We start from the raw sequence: 21,003 nt of genomic DNA, 5'->3' as shown, positions 1-21,003 counted from the left end.
CACCCTACACATATATATATATATATATATATATATATATATATAAATAAAGAGTGTTCATGAACTATACCGACAAACTGTAAGAGGCGATTCCTTACATCAGAATAAGAGAAATAGTTCATATGGACTTCTAGGGAGCTAGGGCTGTCCAAAATCGTGGAAGAAACTAAATTTCAGCACGCGCTATTTTGAATTCAAGAAACCATGCATTGCGGGCCATATCAGCGTAAAGAAAGTCAGACATACTCAATCCAAAAATTCATGTTCCGTCAACGTACAATGGGTGTGCAGCAGATTCCCTACAAGGTATAATTTCCACATATGTTGTGATTTCTAGGTGGGTCCAAAGTAGGCAGAAGGTAAGCCTTGACAACGTTGAAGAACACGGAATGCTGCGATGGAAAGACGGAAGTGTTAAGGAACCTCCAGCACCATGGTTTCTTGTGTTCTGAATAATGCATGCTTCGATATATTTTGTCATGTTATATTTCATGTTGTTTTCACTTATAACCGTGAAACAAAACATCATAGCACGCGTTATTATTCCGAACACGAGAGATTGATACTGCCGAAGCCGCTTCCCACCGAAATATTCCGTGTTAACTGTTGTCAAGGCTTATCTTTTTGCATACTTTGGACCCACCTTGAAATCAGAGCTATACCTTTCAGAGAATCCGCTGCACACCCATTGCATATTGATGAAATGTGAATTTTTGGATTGCGTATGTGTGACTTCTTTAACGGTAATATGGACCGCAATGCACGGTTTTTCGAATTCGAAATAGCACGTGTTGAAATTTAGCTTTCCCACGATTTTGGACAGACATAGCTCTCAAACTATGCACTTTTCTCTTATTTTGATGTGAGGAATCACCTCTTACAGTTTGTCGGTATGGTTCATTTGAAGTCTGTTGCTGTACATTCAAATAAAAAAAGAAAGATATTTAGCATCGATATTGAGTAATATCGTTACAAAAATACAAAAATCATATAGAAGAACAGTAATTTCAATGAAATATCTTTTTTCTACACACATACGTAAATCGGGGAAGGGATAGGCGTACCCTCAGTTTTAGTTCTTTTAATTACGTTTTTATTCTCAATTTGCAGTATTTAAGCTAAACTTGAAATCAGTTCTGTTAGAAATAAATATAACTCGATCCATGTTTAATGCAATAAACACATATGCCGATATTTTGAGTGTCAAGGTATTTGTCAATGGTGTCGGACAACTTCTGTTGAGATCCTACATCGATTTTTATTATTTTGAAGATGTAGATCAAGAAAATTTTCTGATACCTTTTATTGTTACCTCAACGATGAGTTACAGCACCGCACTCAAGATGTCGGTGTGAAAATCAAGTCTTCAATTACCAAACACTTTTTACTGTATATCATGTTTATCGATCTGGGGTACATATTTAATGCAAAGAAAAAACTCACCTTGCAACCGATGCTATTGCACTTCATTTAAGAAACTACACCTTTAATATTTCAGCCCATGTTGGGGCTTTGGTCACGTCACTCCGTCCGTGAACCAGAAGACGCTTATTAAACATTTTGTTGTTGTTGTTTTTTGTCCTCTAACAAAAGAAGAAACCCAAGTACAGTATTCTGAAAAGCGACTTGAAAAAGTAGTTTTAGTACTTGAAAGCTGGAATTATGTCCATTCACTCTTAAGAAATTGAGATAATATCAACAAATCGTTCTACTGATATCAGTTTGTCATCGGCAATTTTACCTTTGTTGAAAGAGAATATCTTTGACACTTGAAATTTATACTTTAGTTAACGTTAAATTCGCAAGTGTTTGGTGAGTGTTACGTTGCTAAGATAATATCTTAGAGTACGAATTTATATTTTCTATTGTTTAGTCTAGTTATTATTTTCGTCTGATATATTTTCTTACTCTCCTACTTTGAACAGGCAATTGGATCATAACAATATAACAGCAGTGACAAAAGGCTGGCTGTATGGTTTGAATTCTTTGCAACATTTGTCCCTAAGCCACAACCGTATTTATACAATTGAACAAGATGGATGGGAGTTTTGTCAGCAGTTAGTCGAACTGTAAGTAATAAAACGTAGTTGCAATAATTGAGAGAATTGTGTTTTAAGAAAGCATTACTGCAAAGAAGAAAGCAGGGTGGAAAAAAATCATGATTTTTTTTTTTTTAAATATTTTTGTTTCTTTTTTTTATTTAAATCAAATCTTTTTCCTCGTATAATACAAGTTGCAAACTGCAGAAAAAGCATTAGGAATTAGTATTAAATGCTAATTATGCCATTTAAGTGAAAGTATTGGGGTTGAATTTTGAATTATCCCCAATTGTTAACCTATATCAATCCCAAGTAATGTTTCTTAATCCTTTTAAATTATGGCTCTTTCTAAAGGTAAATTATAGACTTTCAGTCAAGCAGCTACAGCACCATCCCTATTTATTCTAGGATCATGGTACATACACCACTCTCTTTAGAATAGAACAGCTTTTAAATCGGTAACATTCACATTTCCCTATCATGTCCCTGAAGCGGGAAATTTTGAGAGTAATCGGCATTTTTTTAAACTTTTTTTTTAATTTTGATCCCCTCTGGATTCTCTTGTGTTAACGCACGGATCTCAAAATCAACTGGGAAATATTAAGGGGTGTACTAAATGTGTACAAAATTTCAAGCTTCTATCTTGAGTAGTAAGGGTGAGGAAACTATTTAACAATGAGCTAAGAACATTCCCACAATGCCCCAGATGACCCGGATGTAATATAAAAATTTCCTCAGACACCCCTATTTATCCTAGGATCATGATTTGTACATTATTTTCTTCAGAATAAAACAAATTTTCAAACGGTACCCTTCAAATGTCTCCATCATGTATTTGGGGCGGGTAAATCACGAAAAAAGGAATATTCTGTTAAAAATATCTTTTTTTAAAAATTTTTACATATGGACCCCTCCACCTGTTTTAAGGCAGAGATCTGAAACAAATCTGAAAAATACTGAGGGGTGTACTGAGTAAATGTGCAAAATTTCAATCTTGTAGGTGCAAGAGTAAGTCCGCGAAAAATAATATTCCCCAAATACCCCAGATTCCCGTATAAAACAGGATCTCAGGTAACAGTTTCCTGAGAAATCCTATTTATCCTAGGAGCATAGTACGTACATAATTTTCTTCAGAATAGAACAGCCTTTCAAACGGTATCATTCATATGTCTCCATCTGAGACGGGAAAATCACGAAAAAAGCTTATTTTTTGTTAAAAATATCCTTTTATTTTAAAAATTTGGCTCCTCTGAGCCCCGCTGTTTCCATGCAGAGATCTGAAAACATTGAAAATTATTAAGGGTTGCACTGAACGAATGTGCAAAATTTCAGTCTTCTGAATGCAAACTGTAACCCGCCAAATAATAATAATAATACGCATAACAAAAATATCTTTTTAAATTTATGACGTCATCACATACTATGTCTCAACGCAGAAAGGCGTGAAAGCATTTGTAACATGTTCTAAAATGCCTCCAGTCTTGAAGAAAACGAAGTAAAAAGCCTTATTGGTACTTTTTTAGTCGAATAATGAAGATTCTAAACTATCACATAAAAATAGGTGATATAATTTAAAAGGTTAAGCATTAACGAAAAATTACAGCAACGTTTATCAAAATGACACTTTTTTCACAAAAGTTACTGATATTTGGCAGGGGCTTATTTTTAAAAACTCAGAACTAGCTTGCGGCATGAAATACATAAATTTCGCCGAAAGTTATAAAATTAAAAAAAAAAAAAAAAAAAAAAAATGGAGAGAATCCCCCTAAATACGCCCTATTATCTGGGAACAAACAGACACGCACAAAAAAGAATTTTCATCTTAAATGTCGATGGTGATTTCCCCGTTGGAATAGTTAACGATTTTAAAACACAAACAAAATGCTACGAAAAGAAGAAAGCAGGATTGCTCCGTTATCTCTTCAAAACGGGATTTTCCTTAATCGTCCTCTGCATGACACGTTTTCATACTATACTGTACATTTGAGTCTCATTGTATGCCACAACTTCACGCATTACGTCTTCGAATGATGATGAAATGTAGACTCTAAATTTTTAATGTTCAGGATATCGCTTTTCCAGATTCCCTTAATGTGGTTTCCTGAATGATAACGGTAATCACTGGCTTCATACTTTTCTTTCCTTCTTTTGATACTTTATATATATATATATAAACAACCGATTGTGACTGACGTAATTTCAAACTTCAAGGAACAAATAATCTTACCTTAAACTGAGGACGACAACTATACAGACAATGGAGACTAGAGCGTATGAGAAATACCATACATCATTAAAGCATCTAGGATTTCACATTAGCAACACAGGTTACATTTATCACTGGCGCCACAAGCGTGATTATTCATGAAGGATTCAACGCACTTATAATTACATATAAGAGGGTTCGGCATTTACTTCGCTCGAACTACCCATTCACAAGGCGGTTTCCCTCCATAGTATCACCATGACTATATTAACTATCCATTTACCTAGTTATGTACAGATGCGAATTTATCAGGCACATTTACTCATACTTTGTCAATAAACAGATTATAGTAGAATAACTATCAAACATATCGTCATCATCAGTAATTTTCAGGCGGATTAAATATAATTGGCTCAATAAATTACTCGGTACCGAACATTAAAATGATAAAAGAAGGATTATAGCATATTGTAAGGTGAGATCGAATCATTTGAGTTGACCCTGAACTTGTTTCAGTTGTACATATTTTCTATAGTACACATTACAAAATTATACTTTAAATTTTTCGCAACAACTTCAAAATTGTTATAGAAAGACTCTTAATGAACTTGAATTAGCTTTTACAACACATCTATATCTCCTATAATATTACCAAATCACTGGAAACAGTAATACTTAATTTGTAACTATGTATATATAACATATTCGACGACAATCTATCTTGTTCTACTTTTTTCTCCTCCTTAACGTAAGATTTCCGATTTACATTCTATCGAAATCAATACATATTAAACATATTGTGTATTTGTTATCATTCTAATTAACGATATAAATTTTATAAGACTATTTTGTAAACATTCAGCGTATTACATACGTTCAATTATAATAATTAATAAATTGTATAGATACAATATAGTATGGTATGAATATTTAAAATTTTACATTAAACAAAAAGTCATCTTATGATATTTCTTAGCATAAATAATCTCTGACATAATATATTAAATTGAACATTTTTCTTATTTCTCCAGGACGGAGCTACTTAAAGTGATGTCAGAGTTTATTTTTCTGTAACGGAACAAATCTAAAATTTGGTTCGTTACATGTATTATGATTATTAACTTCCATAATCGAAATAACAGAACAGAAACTAGATTTTACTTATTTTCACTTTAAATTAATTTATTTCGGAATTCGATTTAAATCAACGATTTTTATTTAAAAAATCAAGTGATTTAAATCAGACTGATTTAAATCAATCCACCCTGGAAGAAAGTAAAATCGTTCAAGTAAGATTACTAAGATTTTACGCAATTCATTTGCTTCTGGATCAGTTTGCTGTATGGCATTAAATTCCCAGATAGCAATTAGTTTTTTTTTTTTTTTTTAAATATAAATCTCAGTTGTAATTCACTTGTAATTCAAACAAGTGGGTGGTTCAGGTAATTGATTCACTTGCAAATTACTTCAGTTTGATATTATGTTAAGGGTGCATGGAAAGTCTTTTAATGTATCACTGACAGTGTAACCTACTGCTCGTATCGATCCCACATATAAAAAATTGCTTGAACATACAACAACGCGATTTATTTTATCCACAGGGATCTTTCAAATAATCAGCTCCAATCCATTGAGGAAGGTACTTTCAGCTGTCTTTCAAAACTGCAGAAACTGTTTCTGGATAGCAATAAAATTTCATACATCGTGGAAGGTGCTTTCAGTGGTACACCCTCATTGGATGTGTTGTAAGTAAAATGTTTATTAATCAGAACTCCAGTTACATGTTCTTAGTTTATATCTCAGACGTCTAGTTCAAAAACCGGTTTCTTGCAGACAGTGACTTTTTATGAAGAGCAAAAGAAAGAAAAAAAAAATCCTCTGGCTTTGAATTTCAGCTCGAGAATGGAAAGAAAGCTTTTCTGGTTATAAAACTTCTACACATTGTAGAACTAACAATTTCGAGGAATTTTCACCCATTTTTTAATTAACCGGTTTTGGAACTAGACGACTTAAATGTTTCTCAATTTTCTAGATTACAGCTTTCACTTTACAACTAACTAGCAAAACATTTCGTTTTCGAACTGTGGTTTGTGATTTCAAAACAAAACTGTGCATTAGATGGAACGATACAAAACTGGTTATATGCATATGAACAAATATTTAAATCCTAAAATTTTGTACTTAGCACCATCTCAGAATGTTAATATTGTAATTTGTTCTGTTTTTATTGTTCTTGTATATTGAGACATTGCAATTATTTATTTATTTATTTTGTGAGGAACATCAACGCGTATATCGTTAGCATCCTAGTAGCAACTCAGTGTCCTTACGCGCTTGCATGAGATATAAATCAGGTCCATATATAGTAATAATCGTGGTTTGGCTGCTGGCATCTCGTATCCACTTTGTTTGCGTCTTGAAAGGAATATACTCGTATATCAACTTCTTGTGCTTGGTAAAATAAAAGGACCAAACGAGAATATCCTGACAGTCACTACAGTTAACAAGAAAACTGATGATTTATAGACTGGTGTTTTTCCGTATTAGTACAGTGCACTTTAATAGACTTACAAATACGTAAAACCAAAACATAAACCCTTACTTGCGCTAAAAATATCTTCTCTTCCGTAACAGAAAAATATAGATCAAGATTGTATATTATTTTATAGGTTGTTACATGGGTAACAGTTGTTGGACAACGGGCAGCTGTTGAATCCAAATTTCCCTGATGAAATTGTACTTTAATTTCGGGATTTGAAAATGGGAAATTGAAAGTGTTCCTTTTAACAGTATATTTCCATAGTAGGGGAACATATGTTTACATTAATTCATCCATAAATGTGCAAATGAATTTTGTGACTTATAGCCTGAACATAATGTTGAAAACAAGGTAGTATTTGGTATGTGCTTAATTTTGAAGAAACAAGGAGCGCATTACATCAAAGTTGGAAGGTAATCTAGTTTAAACACTGAATATTTTAGTACTTGCAACGTAAGTATTCTTAATTTGCACAGAAATCTCGTTATCGCTCGTCCACTGGAAATGAGACATGGACGTACGCAATACATGACTTCTTACATAAAATGCAGTATACACTTTACTGTATTGTCTTACTAAAAACACGGGACATATTTGTTAGAAACGGTTTAATATCGTTGATTATTGTTATTATTATTTGTTCCGGTCGAATATTTACTGTGGGTATATTTGAAAGAAAGGGTCTACAATAATCCTAATGACTAGTGGGTTCTTGAAAGAAATATAACACAAATTTGCTAAGAATTATCACCACATGATCAAGACAGTAGTCCGTAGCTTGAGAAAAAGATTGAATATGTGAATGAGGTACTAGGAGTAGGATATATCCATCACTTCCTGTAAAAGCTTTTTCTTCTTCTTTCTTTGTTTTTAGATTACCTGTTTTCTTTTTAAATGTGTTTCAGTTTATATTCTGACTAGTTTTTAGGTTCACATTATTAAAAATGATGCTTCTTTCTTTTAGTTGCGCATATAGTATTTCTTCATAGGCATTTTTTTTTTTTTTTTTTTTTTTGTTAATCTAAAAGTTACTGTCAACAGATACAGTACAGTAACATTTACTGCATTATTAAACATCGGTAGGAAGGAGGAAATGAAAAAGAGTAAATGAACAAGATTAAATTAAGTGGTGTAGTGTTAGTTTGTCTACTACATCCAATTTTGTCAGTGAATATGGTTTCATAAAAACTCCACGCGTAAAGGAGCAAGAAAATATTTACAAAGTTTCTTGGCTTACATTGATTCAAAGCTTACTTTAATCGGGGATGCAAATCACAATGTAAGCCCGTCTGTGTTGTAGAAGAGAAATGTTGTAGTTGCATGACAATCACAGAAATGATTGAAAATAGTATCCGATAAAAAGAAAATTTCTTAATAGATTGAGATCTGTTGAAATAATAAAATGCGTAGTTTTATGTAAAAGAAAATAAATGAAATCGTTGAATCTAACGTCTCACAGTTACGCCCATTAGGCTAAGGCAAGTGGACGGTGATGGAAGAATTGGTGGAATGAGAATGCGAGAGGAAACTGAAGTACCCCGAGAAAACCCACGGACAGATTTTGTCCACCACAAACTTAGTTGGCAGGGGATCGAACTAGGGACCCACGCACTAGAAGTAAGTGTTCTACCACTGAGATACCATGCGCCCAGTTTTGTATAAAAGACCAATGGTGCTTATACCTTCTTGTTCATTTAAACAATCCTCCTCACCACCATAATAAGTTCAGTGTTTTCTAAAGAAGGGTAAATATTCCATTATTTTAGTTGAATAGTTATGTTCATAATCTTGGGTGCTAAGAAGGCTATTTTCAACGTAAAATGAAAGCTTATAAGAGTGATTTTACAACAAACAATAATTGACAACTTTGTTCTATTTTTAATAGTCCTTATTATTTTATTTCAACCCATTATTCCAATTACAGTTGCCTTTTTGTTTAAAGTAACAAAAATTTCTTTCTCTTCAGAGAAATGAATGACAATGAGATTTCTTGGACCATAGAAGATGTAAATGGTGCTTTCATTGGTTTAAATCGCTTGACGAAATTTGGATTAGCCTCCAATTTAATTAAATCCATTAACGAAAGAGCTTTCGTTGGACTAAAGAAACTGAAGCGATTAAATTTAAGCAATAATAGCATTTCTTCGGCCCAGGAAAATGCTTTCACCGCAATGACTGAGCTTGTTGAACTACACATTAATACATCGAGTTTACTGTGTGATTGTAATTTGAAGTGGTTTCCTGAATGGCTGAAGACGTCTGGATTTACAGAAACTGTAATTGCTAAATGTGCCCATCCTGAGTGGTTGAAAGGTAGAGCGGTAACAGAAGTACCATTAGTGAATTTTACTTGTGGTAAGTAGTAGCACTTTGGTGAATTTTTTATAAGTGTTGGTGATACAAAATAAACGTAATAGAAAATTGATTGACTGATTTTAATAAGTTTTTTCGATTGACGACTTTAACTTCTTACTACAAAGAGTAAAGAACATTTTCAAATGTGGTATGCGTGATTAAGAGAAAGACTATTAGTATTACGTGTGAAACAGTTGGGTATTAATTGATAATTAGTAGGTTTGTCTTTCCCAGTAATGTTACTGTTGATTGTGTAGTGGGTATGAAAAGCTGAAAATATATTTTGAAAACATTGTCAGAATTCAGTATTCAATATAAACTATTCTTTGTCTAAAAGGAAAGTAGTAAGAATATTGGGCAAATAAATAAATTAACAGTTCTTGTATTAGAATAAGTTCCTGTGTCGATTCTACCATTCGTTAATAGATGTAAATATAGCAGGGACATTACGAACGTCCGTATCCAGAAATGCACGTAGCTACAACGAAAGAAAGTAAAAGTGGAAGCAGATTTAATATGTTTTAGCTGCAAATTATAGACTCTTTTTGTATGTATTCGCCAGTACCATTGAAGAACATTTATAACGTGAGACAGATTTTATGTACTAGGCCATGAAATCGCACACTACTTTCATCTTAACATCATTTCAAGCACGTGCGAATCATGCATTGCTTGATTTTTAGGTGAAAATTGAAAATCACTGACGGTTATTTCGTTATATCCCCTTGCTTGCGTTCTTGCAGCACCAGAAATGTGAGGTACTGCCTTAAGTTGAAAAATAATGTATAATGATATTTGGTTATTTTTATAGATATTAGTGTAATAAAGAAAATTTTTATACTTACTATAAATTAGTTAAATTGTGTACAATAAATATCAGAAATATCAATAATAAATTACAGCGAATAAAAATTGTGAGTATTCTATTATTACACGTATGATTCACTAATAAGTGCAGACATGTTGGTACGTCTGTTATTTGGCCAGTGTGTTCAAGATATTCGGCTCAAAGGAAACATTTGCTGTGTTCAATATAAAGTATGAGATTGCTCCTGAATTCATTTAAAGAATAATCTTGTTTTAGGTGACAGATGTTTTCCTTATATTACAATGGTCTGAAAAATAAAAATCAGTAATGTTGATTAATTGTTATATTAGTAATCTTTTCCCTGCTTTCCATTGTATAAGTGTAAAGGATTGCCGTTGTGTCAGGTTTCAGAGAGTATCGTAAAATTACGTTAATAGTGTTAGTTTGTATATTTTAATGTATTCAATTTTGTATCCTAAGCACGATATGTACTTTATAGATGATTTTCCGAAACCCCACATAACGGAAGAACCGAAGACACAAATAGTCTTAAAAGGCGACAATGTAACGCTTATGTGTAAGGCAGCGTCGACTTCGCAAGTTCGAATGATTTTTATGTGGAAGAAGGACAATATTAATTTAAAAGCTCCTAGTATTAGATACTCTCAAGTTAGCCCAGATGGAAAAGGAATAGAGGAAGCATCTGAGCTTCAGCTTTTCAACATTTCCTACAATGATGCTGGAAAATACCAGTGTGTTGTATCAAATAACTTTGGAACGACGTACTCCCGAAAAGCCAACATTACAGTACATAGTAAGTATGTGATTATTTTCTTTGTTAGAAATAAATGTACCTAGAAAGTATTATTTTAATTATTTAATAACTTTCTCTCTGTTGGTTTCTTGTGTTTGAGTTCCGGACTGTACAGTACTAAACAAAAATGATGCTCATTTTAAACGATTCGTTCTATTTTTGTTGCTGTTAATAATCTTACATTCAGTTGTATCCACTACCTTACAGTCGCGTTCACAAATGTATTTTCTTTAATAAAATTTCTTTCATACAGTTTTTTCTATATGAAATTAAGTATTACACATTCCAACATCGGAATTACATATAACAAATAAAAATCAGGTCTAACCAAAGCAACTAATAGATAATAATCTGTAACACAGTTTCGTTACTGTATAATTACCTTTATTAGATACACTGTCTGATAGTGTGTCAGATGACGATAGTGATATATTGCTGAAACTGGAGATTACTAATAGCAAGTGTTTGCTTTGGCCAGAGTTTATTTTTATTTAAGAAATTAAGTAACAATGAAATGCAGATAACTACTTTCAAACCCGACCATCCATTCAAAACTTAAACTTCGAAACATGAACATATAATTGTTGCCATTATTAAGGTCAGGGATGGAAAATCGTGTACGTTGAAATCATGCTTCATTAGCACAGCGTTCTCAGTATGGGCAGCATCAAAAGGCCGATAGGCAGATGACACTTAATGTCACTATGAATCTCATGACAAAGCTAGAAGTGTGAGAGGCTAATGTTACTATTATAGTGGCAACAAATTAACTAAATTCAAAAAGCATAGGGGAAATAGAATAAACTATCTACGTAATTGTAAACTGCACAATTTGCTGTCGCCGAGTTTCAGAAATAAAAATTATTTTACTTATTTATGATACTTTTTCAGTTACTGTTCGTGTAGTCTTTATGCCATCTTTGCGTCCACTTGCACCCATTGCCGTTGCGCCATAAGTGGCTTAGAGTATCACCAAACTTTTCGTGTGAATTATTTATGATGGGTCGCAGGGCAGTCGGTGAAGCTAACAGTTTCCTGTGTTAATATGTGTGTTCGACATTTCTGGTGCTTATGTGTGTAGGTTGTGGACTTCCATACCGTCATTTTTCTTTTCTCTGAAAATTAAACAACAGGTCTAACACACACACACACACACACAGAGAGAGAGAGAGAGAGAGAGAGAGAAAAGAAGAAAAAAGATATTCTTAACTGTACAACCTTGAAAATTTAACGAGAAAACAGAGAACCACGTTCGCGCCCATGTTGGATGGAAAGAGCTTTGAATGTTCTATGGCTTTTTAAGGAGTTTCAGTTGCTTCGGAAAATTTCGGATGTAAAGCAATATTGAAGGGCTCATTAACGGATAGGTTGCGCCGGCGAAAAGATTAGTTGTTGCTATGATTTGTTTGTTATTTTGTGGTTATGAGGGAAGGGGATTAAGGTTTTGAGCTTCTGAAACTGTACATGAGGGAAACGTCTCTAATATGTGTTGATTAAATGAAGTTCAAAACCAAAGATATCTCATTTAACATAGATGAATGTCATTGGCTTAAAAACTATTCTGCTGCATCTAATGAAACCTTCAACACTCTTATTGAAACCTCAGCTCGCTCAGTGCTAGAGCACTTACCTCTGGTGCGTGGGATCCCTGGTTCGAGCCCGACCAAGTAAGTTGTTGTGGGTAACATCGTGTCCGTGGGTTTTCTCAGGGTACTCCCGTTTTCTCCCACTTTCTCATTCCATCAGTTTTCCATTATCATTCACTTGCCTTAATCATCGTCTCCCTTAGCCTAAAGTTCATAATCATGGGACATTAAACTGAAATATTTCATTTCATTTTCATTTTGTTATAGGCTACTTTTGACTCAGTGAAACTAATCAGCTTCAGGTTTTCGTTCCACTGTAATAAAACGTTGAACAATTGTACAAATAACTTATTACATAGACATGTATCTTAAATACAAAGGTACGAAATGAGACATAAAGGATTAGCTTTATGTGCGGCATACAAGCATCTTATTCACTTACACTAATTTTACCGTTTTTCGCACCGACAAAGAACATCATTTCTGCTAGTATACTTCAGTAATTTCAGAACTACTGGCCGGAGTATATTATTATTGTACGTTACTGGCCGGAGTACGTTAAGCCAAGAATAGCTCAAAAACAACCGAGCAGATTTCAATCAAACCTCTACTAATGTCACTATTGGAATTTCAGAGTGACCATTGTTCATCTGTCCTTACATTTTTGCTCCATGGAACTGATCAATAGTGTAAAACAGGGAACAAAGCATACGAAAGTCATTGCATATATAGTTTTTCTATTACTGTGTATTTATTTCAGTTTAACGTCCCTCGATTGTGCCCCAGTGCTATGGGAGAAGGAAGATAGTGATGATAATGAACTAAATGGTGGAAGGAAACGGAGAACCCCGAAAAACTCATGTACACGTTGTTTGTCCAACACAAAGCCCACTTGGCGCGAACTGGGATTGAACTAGGGACTTTACTCACCAGAAATGAGCGCTCTACCACTGAGCCACTATCACTCCTTTACTACTATTAATACACATATTTTGAACCGGTAGACAAAAAGGCACGACATTTTGGACTTGTAGGTTTAAAAGTAATACTTGCACTAAATCAATATGCTGTATATAGATGAAAATAATAATAATAATAATAATAATAATAATAATAATAATAATAATAATAATATAATAATAATAATATTATTATTATTATTATTATTATTATTATTATTATTATTATTATTATTATTATTATTATTATTATTATTATTATTTTCTGTATTTACAGTCACGAAACTTGATACTTTGGGACTTCTTTCTCTTTGTGTTATTTAGATGAATGAGAGCTGAAGGTCTTGTGTGCAAGTTTAAGCTCACAGATTTAACAGTCATTTTGTTATAATATTTGTTATGTATTATAGTTTAATTTGATCTCACAATTTCTTTCTTTTTTTTTTTTTTTTTTTTAGCTTATCCGACATTTACGAAAACTCCTGAAAATATAACGGTAAAAGCTGGACAGCCTGCTCGACTTGAATGTGCCGCCAGTGGTCATCCTCATCCGGAGATTGCGTGGCAGAAAGATGGAGGCAGTGACTTCCCAGCAGCCAAGGAGAGACGTATGCATGTAATGCCAACAGATGATGTCTTCTTTATTGTGAAGGTGAAAGCTGTAGATATGGGTATTTACAGTTGCACGGCTTCAAATGCAGCAGGTGTTGTTGTCACAAATGCATCTTTGACTGTCCTTGGTATGTATTTCATCAAATATTAGTAATACAACTAGTAGGTTGCTAATAATTTGATGCATTGTTTAAGAAATAGTATGTCTTCAAAACATATGAGTGTCTTCACAAATAATGAGAAGTTAATTTGATTTGTTACGGCTGTAGAAATGCCTAGCATACAGAAAATCGCTCATGTATCTTGTAGTGACACAGCATCCACCCTACCCTACAATGTAGAGGCCGACGTTTGATTTCCCTCCAAACTAGGAATTCTTTATCTATTTTCCTGAAGCGTAATTTAACTCATTGAAGGCTGTAGGTGGGTTTATATGTTTTTATCTGCTAGAACAACACATATTGGAATCCTGGACTTTTTTTCAACTCATTAGATGAAGACCTGTGACATTATGGATATGTAAATATTGAATTGAGTTCCGCTCTTTTTCAAATAAATTGAAACCAAATAACCTATCACATACCAGCCTTAATGCAAGTTTCAAGAAGTGAACGATTTATTCTGTATTCTTGATAAATGGGTAGATTAACGATGCGAACAATAAAATGGGCTCCAAACAAAACTAACATTGTACAAAAAATAAACATTAAATTAAATTTAGGAAAAAAACATAACTGCAAGTCATATATTTTCTCGGGATCAGTAAACTTGATTTCTTATTTGAAGATACAACAAAAGAAATGACAAGTTGATCAGGTATTGGTTCGTATTTTTATATATCGTTTTAATCTTATAACTGTAAACATACACGAGCGTTGTGTTTAAAATACTCATTGTTGCCATGAGAGAAAATTCTTCCTGTTGAAAATATTTGAGTTACGAGATTTCTTGTTCAAAAGAGATGATGGATATATGTGAGTGGCTCATGCATAAGATATGAGCTGTCAAGTACAATCATATTCAGAAAAATCTGCCAATCCAGTTTCTTTTGAGTTTCATCTTTCTCATAATACTTCCATCCTTACGTAGGATTATCCAGTCACAACCAGAAGTTTTTTTTTGGGGGGGGAGGATTTTCACATTTAATTTCCATATACTGTAATCTCATTTTTTCATTCATTCTATAGTTGTACTGGGTGTGTCATATAAAAAACGGAGCTCCATCGTGACTAAGCGGTTAGTGTACGCGCCTTTGGCGTGGGAGGCCCGGGTTTGATTCCCGGCGGGAGCTCGTGTGGTTCGGATTCCATGTTTATCAGTAGGTCCACACCTCATACAGCCTCGCTGCTGAACGGGACGTTAAACTCAAAATCAAATCAACTCATACAAAAAACGGAACGAATCGTAGATAAAAAAGGTGCTTGTTACATATGGGATGAAATCGCGATGATATGTTTACTGTGCTGTCAGCGCTGTTGTGACGTGCACTAGGAAGGTTTCCGTAATTTTATGTTAATTATGCTTGTAATTATACGTTAGAACTTGCCGTTTAATGGAAAATGATACAGTTTTCACTTGAACGAATCGATCTCCCGGAATTTTATGTAGGACGTGCTCCCCTAAGAAGGGTAAAGAACGTTGCTGCAAAATATCTGGATTTCAAAAAGGCCTCCGTAACCAAAACAATCAATATACATATAGGAAATAGAGGGTAACAGCTTTTGTTGTGATTAAGAGAAGAAATTATCTTCCGAAAGTGAAGACTGCGGTGGTGCTCGACAAAATTCGCAGTGACATAACCGAAAGCTCTAGAAACTTGGTATGGTGATTATCTCAGCAAGTTAGTATATTCCACTCATCATGGCATCGAGTGTTAGAAAAGCTTCATTTTGGAGTATATCGGTGACCGTAGATCATGAATTAAAAGGACATGGCAAAGCTAAATGAGTTTCTTATTGTAGTTGGCCCTTGTCTGAGATCATTATTGATTATTTGAATCCCATTCTCTTTTTCCTGAAAGACGAAGCGTTGTTTCATCTTATCAGGTTATGTTTACTCTAAGAACTTTAAAATCTTTTCGAGAATGCTATCATATTGTATATAAATAACCTCTTTACCCGAAAAAGATAGCCATTTGGTGTTTTGTGTCATGAATGTGCATTTTTTGTTCTTCATTTTTCACTGAGTTGATTATGAGTACCGCAAGATATCAGGAGATACTTGAGTTGTTACGTGCATAGTTAACTGGAAATAAAAAGCAGTATGACATATTTAACAAGATGATTCGACCGGACACATAACCACCTTAAGAATGGCAGGTTTCAGCGTTTCCAAGAACAGGCTTGTTGCAAAGGCCTATGACCTGTTCAATCACCGGACTTACCATGCTGCGATTTTTATTTATGGAAAGCTTTGATCAACTCAAAGCGAACATTATAAATGCGAAGCAAAATACCTCTTCTCAAGAATTAGCACATGGTACTGATAATATGATCACACAAGCACAGTGATCTTTGGATATAAGTAGAGGGCACTGTCAGCACAATTTAGTATATGTTACACTGGGTTCGGTTTCGTTACGTCCTTTGCATCCTCTCAATGTATTTGTCGTCCAGTACAGGCGTACCGGTTTTATATGGGACACCCAGTACTGTAGAAAGACTGCTTCCCCTTTTTATTTAAACTGTAACCGAGCATTACGGTTTCGAAAGCGAGATGAAAACTGTTTTTACTTTCAAGTAACTATAAGGATAAACAGGACCTCAGCTTTATTTACTAATGTAGTGCATCGGGGAACATTTTAAAATTTGTTATGTTTACTTACATCACTGCATATATAGTGCGTTGACATATGTAAAGAAAAGAAAAAAAGGACAACGCTGCTGATGTGTACCAGTGCACAGAAGGAACCATTTCTGATGCTGAAATTAAAACTTGCTGGGCGCACGCAAAACTTCAACCCTACGTGATACAGTATCCATTAATGATTAATGACATCATGTGACAGATGGTAGCATTCGTCATATAGTACCTTAAGTAAGTCTCGTCTGTTAGCCATTTGTGGATTTCTAGGTGGGATGCCAAACATTTTGTTTAGAAATTGTCTCCCGGTTTTTAAACATCATTTTGCCTCTTCCTACGGGTGGTCAGCGTTATTCTATGATACGGTGCTCCATTATGCATGAATTGTGTGTTGCCCCGCAGTGGTTGGCTTATTTCAAAAAATCCATCATCCAATACCTCGATGTAATTCCCAACTTTGATGTGCTCCTCGCGAAAAACGTGGTTACTACGATTATCTTCCCAAATTGCACCCGACACTATTACGCCGTAAGATAATATTACTATCAATTGTGTTCCATCGATCGCTTCCACCTTATAATCGACTGTTGTCCGAAAGTAGGCAAAATCAACTTTCATCAGAAAGTACAACATTGTTCCAAATATATTGTGGTTTGTTGCACATAGCGTCGGCTCAGTTATATGTTATTTGTAATTTTGTATGTACTTATTTCTGGCAATGTCGATATACACCCGCACTATGCAAATACTGCAGAAGGGTCCGTGCTGCTCTGTCAATTTCGGTTCCAATGCAGATTCGGGTTGCTGTGTCCTTTCACTCCAGAGAAAGGCACATTTCAGGCGTAGCATTTGTTCCAGTCGACCTAATCTTGGTCTACACATGTCTTTTTGTCTAGTTTTGAACTGCAGTATAATCATATTAAAAATTACTAACAAACATAGTGCGCTCACTTTTGCTACAGTTTCGATGCCCAATTGTGACCTCGAGGGAATTCCATACTCTTGTGACAGCCACGCCCACTCTACATGCTACTTGTACTGCATGCTCACAGTACCACCTACGTCATATTTACTGGCCGTTCACATTCGTTCGATGTTTCCTTGAAACCGTGTTTTTCTGTGGGTGTCTATTTACTTGTCAGAATAGTATAGAATTGAAAGTGTCGAATGTTTCGACACACTCCTGTATCTTGATCAGTCATTTGTAAGAATGAGGAGGGAGCAAATTTGTTCAGGAGGACTTAGAAAAAACTGGGAAACTCTCGTTCTTAACTTGTGTGTACAGCTGATTAAGAAATGAGTCTGTTGAACACTGATTTGAACTCTGCCTGCAGAGAGGTATATAATACAGATAATATTTTCGTATTACATGTATCAATTGCTAATGATTCTTGCATTAAAGTATTATTTTTTGTGTAAAAAAAAAAAAAACCAACAAAGGCTAGTTGACTAATGTTGGCGAGTTTTGTGGGAACATTTTTTTTTTCGAAAATATCTTTAATGATTTTACTGGTATTTTGCAAATCAGTGTTACTAATGACCTTTCCATGTGGTATTTATCTTATATCCCATTTACTTTGGAAAAATGCGAAAAAGAATGACTTATTGAAGGGGGTTAAGATTTCTTTGCACGATATTTTGGATATGGCGTTAGTAATGTTCATATCTAATTCCTTTAAATCAATTATGATTAATGACCAACTGTATATCGTCATTTATTTATTGTGACAATGTTTTCCTTTATTCTTTTAAATAAAAAATCGGGGCATTTAACTTAGGGGATGCTTCAAGTCAGGTGTCATTTGAGCGAAGCTGTATCCATAATTCTTATGTGTCTAATCATAATTTTTATTATTGATAATCATCTTTCTTTCCATTTTGAGTGACTAGCATGTCCTTTTTGTTTCTGTAGAAACACCATCGTTTGAGAAACCAATGGAAAGCAAAGAAACTATAGCAGGAGAGAATGTAGTATTGGAGTGTAAAGCCGCAGGTTCACCAACACCGAAGCTTACATGGAGTAAGGATGGTGTAGCTGTCGTGACAACGGAGAGACACCAATTCGCACGCAATAACGAACTGTTGATTATAATGCATACCATGTTAGCGGATACTGGCACTTACGAATGTGAACTGTCAAATCCGTTAGGAACGGAAAGAGGATACGCAAAATTAACCGTTATTCCAGGTAAGTTAATTTCTTTATTTGTTGGTTTTAAGCGTATGTTCTCAGCAGCGAGGGTATTCGAGACATTGACTTGCCGTTTAAGGTAGAATCCGAACTCCGTAATGCATTCAGCGCCCCGTAATGTGTCCACTTTCTATAATGTTCTTCCGTGATTTTACACATACGTAACATTTTCAGGTAAGTATCGGTGTTACGAAAGAGAATTTTAACGTGAATGAGTAGTTTGAAGTAGGATTCTAACATGAAGGGTTGATTTGGACATGCTTATATTCGCTACTGTAACTTCTCTTTTTATTTTTCTTATGCACGTAACGCTTGGTTCGATTCCCGATGGGAGAGCACAAAAATTGAATTCCACAATCATTTCATTCATCATTCTTCTCCTTTAGCCTAAAGGACACACCGTACGACCTTAAACTAAGAAAAAAATCAGTTTTTGTTCTTTTCATTCTTCTTTTTTATGTAGATCGAAATTAAAAATTGGAATGTGTACATCAGACAGACAAGTTGGACAAATAGAATGTTACTTCATATATCTGCATCATAGCACACTATCTGTAAGACATAAGATGAGAAGTAAAAGTAAATAAATAGAAAACAAGTCAAGTCTACAATCTGGCACATGAGCTATTACTCACACTAAGCCTTGTTTTCACAAAAAAATATACATTATTTTAACATGACTCAAGATTACGTTGCTGCTTAGTTAATTTTACTAAAGCTGAGCTGTTATAATAATTATTAAGCGGAGCTCCATTTTCCAAGAAAAATAAAACACATTCCTAACGTTTTACTTTTAGCCTCCTTCACAGATCTGGTCGAAATTTTGCATGACGGTTAGAATCATTCGTAGAAGACTTCGATAATGAAATGAAATCGCATGGCTCATAGCGAGTCACTTTTTTAACTAAAAGTTACTTTTTTTCAAGTTGGTCACTAAAAGTTACTTTTTTTTTTTCCAAATTTGTCACTAAAAGTTACCTTTTTGGGAAGTAAAGTGACTTTTTCGTGTGATTTATGTTTTGCATTGGCAGTTTTCTAAGAAAAATATTATAAAAATAAATGGGAAAAGGCAGAAACTTCTCATTACTCTTCTGAAAGCTTCAGTACTTGCTGCCACATGTGAAACAGTCAGCTTTATTCTCACTTCACCTTTTATTCTTTCTAAAGCACAGTAGATGGTTGGTGGATGCTTAAGATCTCAAGGTGGAGTTGAAAACCCTTCTTGTGTAGGCCTATTCTCTCTTTTATCATAGAAGTCTTTTAGTTTTCTCTCGTAATAGTTAACGCTCCGCTTAATGTTGTGTGTGTGTGTTTGTGTTGTTCATCATGTTCGTCTTGTGTTATGCTTCTTGTATGTTCTTCTTAAGAGTAGGTGATGAATTTGAATATTTCATTGCTTTGAGAACTCTCAATGCTAAGGTAAATATAATGTCTGGGGTGAAGAAATTCGGAAATAGGCCAGAACTGGTTCCACTTACTCAGAAGCTTCTTACATCTGCTAAGTCTGCTTACCGTAACTACAAAGCATACTTAAAAAACCTATGAATGGAGGAAGCTCAAAAAGAAAAAAAGTAAAAAAGGAAAGAAGAAACAAAACAACAAACGAAGAGAGAGGTGATGGAGAAATTGACAAAGGAAAAAAGAGGGGCATGATGAGATTTTGGTCACTTTTTCGTGTGCTTTTGGTCACTTTTCAACTATTTACAAGAGACCAGACCACTATGAGCCCTGAAATCGGCTGAACTGCAGAGGAATAATAACCGAAAAATTACTTATCCCATAAAAGTTAATGAAATGAAGCGATGCCTCAACATATGCAAAGGTGCTTTTGTCAGTGAAAGGGCATGAACAGGAGAGAGCGATAGAGAATAGACAGGGGAGTAGCACAGTATTACGACGCTGAAAGCGCTCGGAGCGGGCACTATCTGTAGTTAACTGTCATTTAAAATATTTTGGAGGAATATGTATGTGGTGTTCGAGTACGCATAATTAGGCACAGTACCTCCCTTTCGTTGGATTACATACCATAAAATTTACATTACCGGCATTGTTCTTTTCCGAAAAGTGCATTTCGATTTTCCTCTTCTTAACG

General features: G+C 34.4%; 1 protein-coding gene across 1 annotated transcript in view; it reads left to right on the top strand.

The window, feature by feature from the left end:
* Nucleotides 1-21,003, top strand: part of lbk (leucine-rich repeats and immunoglobulin-like domains protein lambik) — an 81,125-nt gene that overhangs the window by 41,399 nt on the left and 18,723 nt on the right. Inside the window, exons 8-13 of the mRNA XM_081762709.1 lie at nucleotides 1,926-2,069; nucleotides 5,847-5,990; nucleotides 8,751-9,139; nucleotides 10,447-10,761; nucleotides 13,765-14,046; nucleotides 18,633-18,908. Coding sequence (XP_081618835.1) covers nucleotides 1,926-2,069; nucleotides 5,847-5,990; nucleotides 8,751-9,139; nucleotides 10,447-10,761; nucleotides 13,765-14,046; nucleotides 18,633-18,908 — 1,550 coding nt within the window. The remainder of the gene's footprint in view (nucleotides 1-1,925; nucleotides 2,070-5,846; nucleotides 5,991-8,750; nucleotides 9,140-10,446; nucleotides 10,762-13,764; nucleotides 14,047-18,632; nucleotides 18,909-21,003) is intronic.

The sequence above is a fragment of the Thermobia domestica genome, chromosome 6 (genome assembly GCF_964235325.1).
Source record: "Thermobia domestica chromosome 6, izTheDome1.hap1.1, whole genome shotgun sequence".
Taxonomy (NCBI): domain Eukaryota; kingdom Metazoa; phylum Arthropoda; class Insecta; order Zygentoma; family Lepismatidae; genus Thermobia; species Thermobia domestica.
The sequence above is the reverse complement of the archived record's forward strand: the minus strand, read 5'-3'. Positions and strand labels throughout refer to the sequence as shown.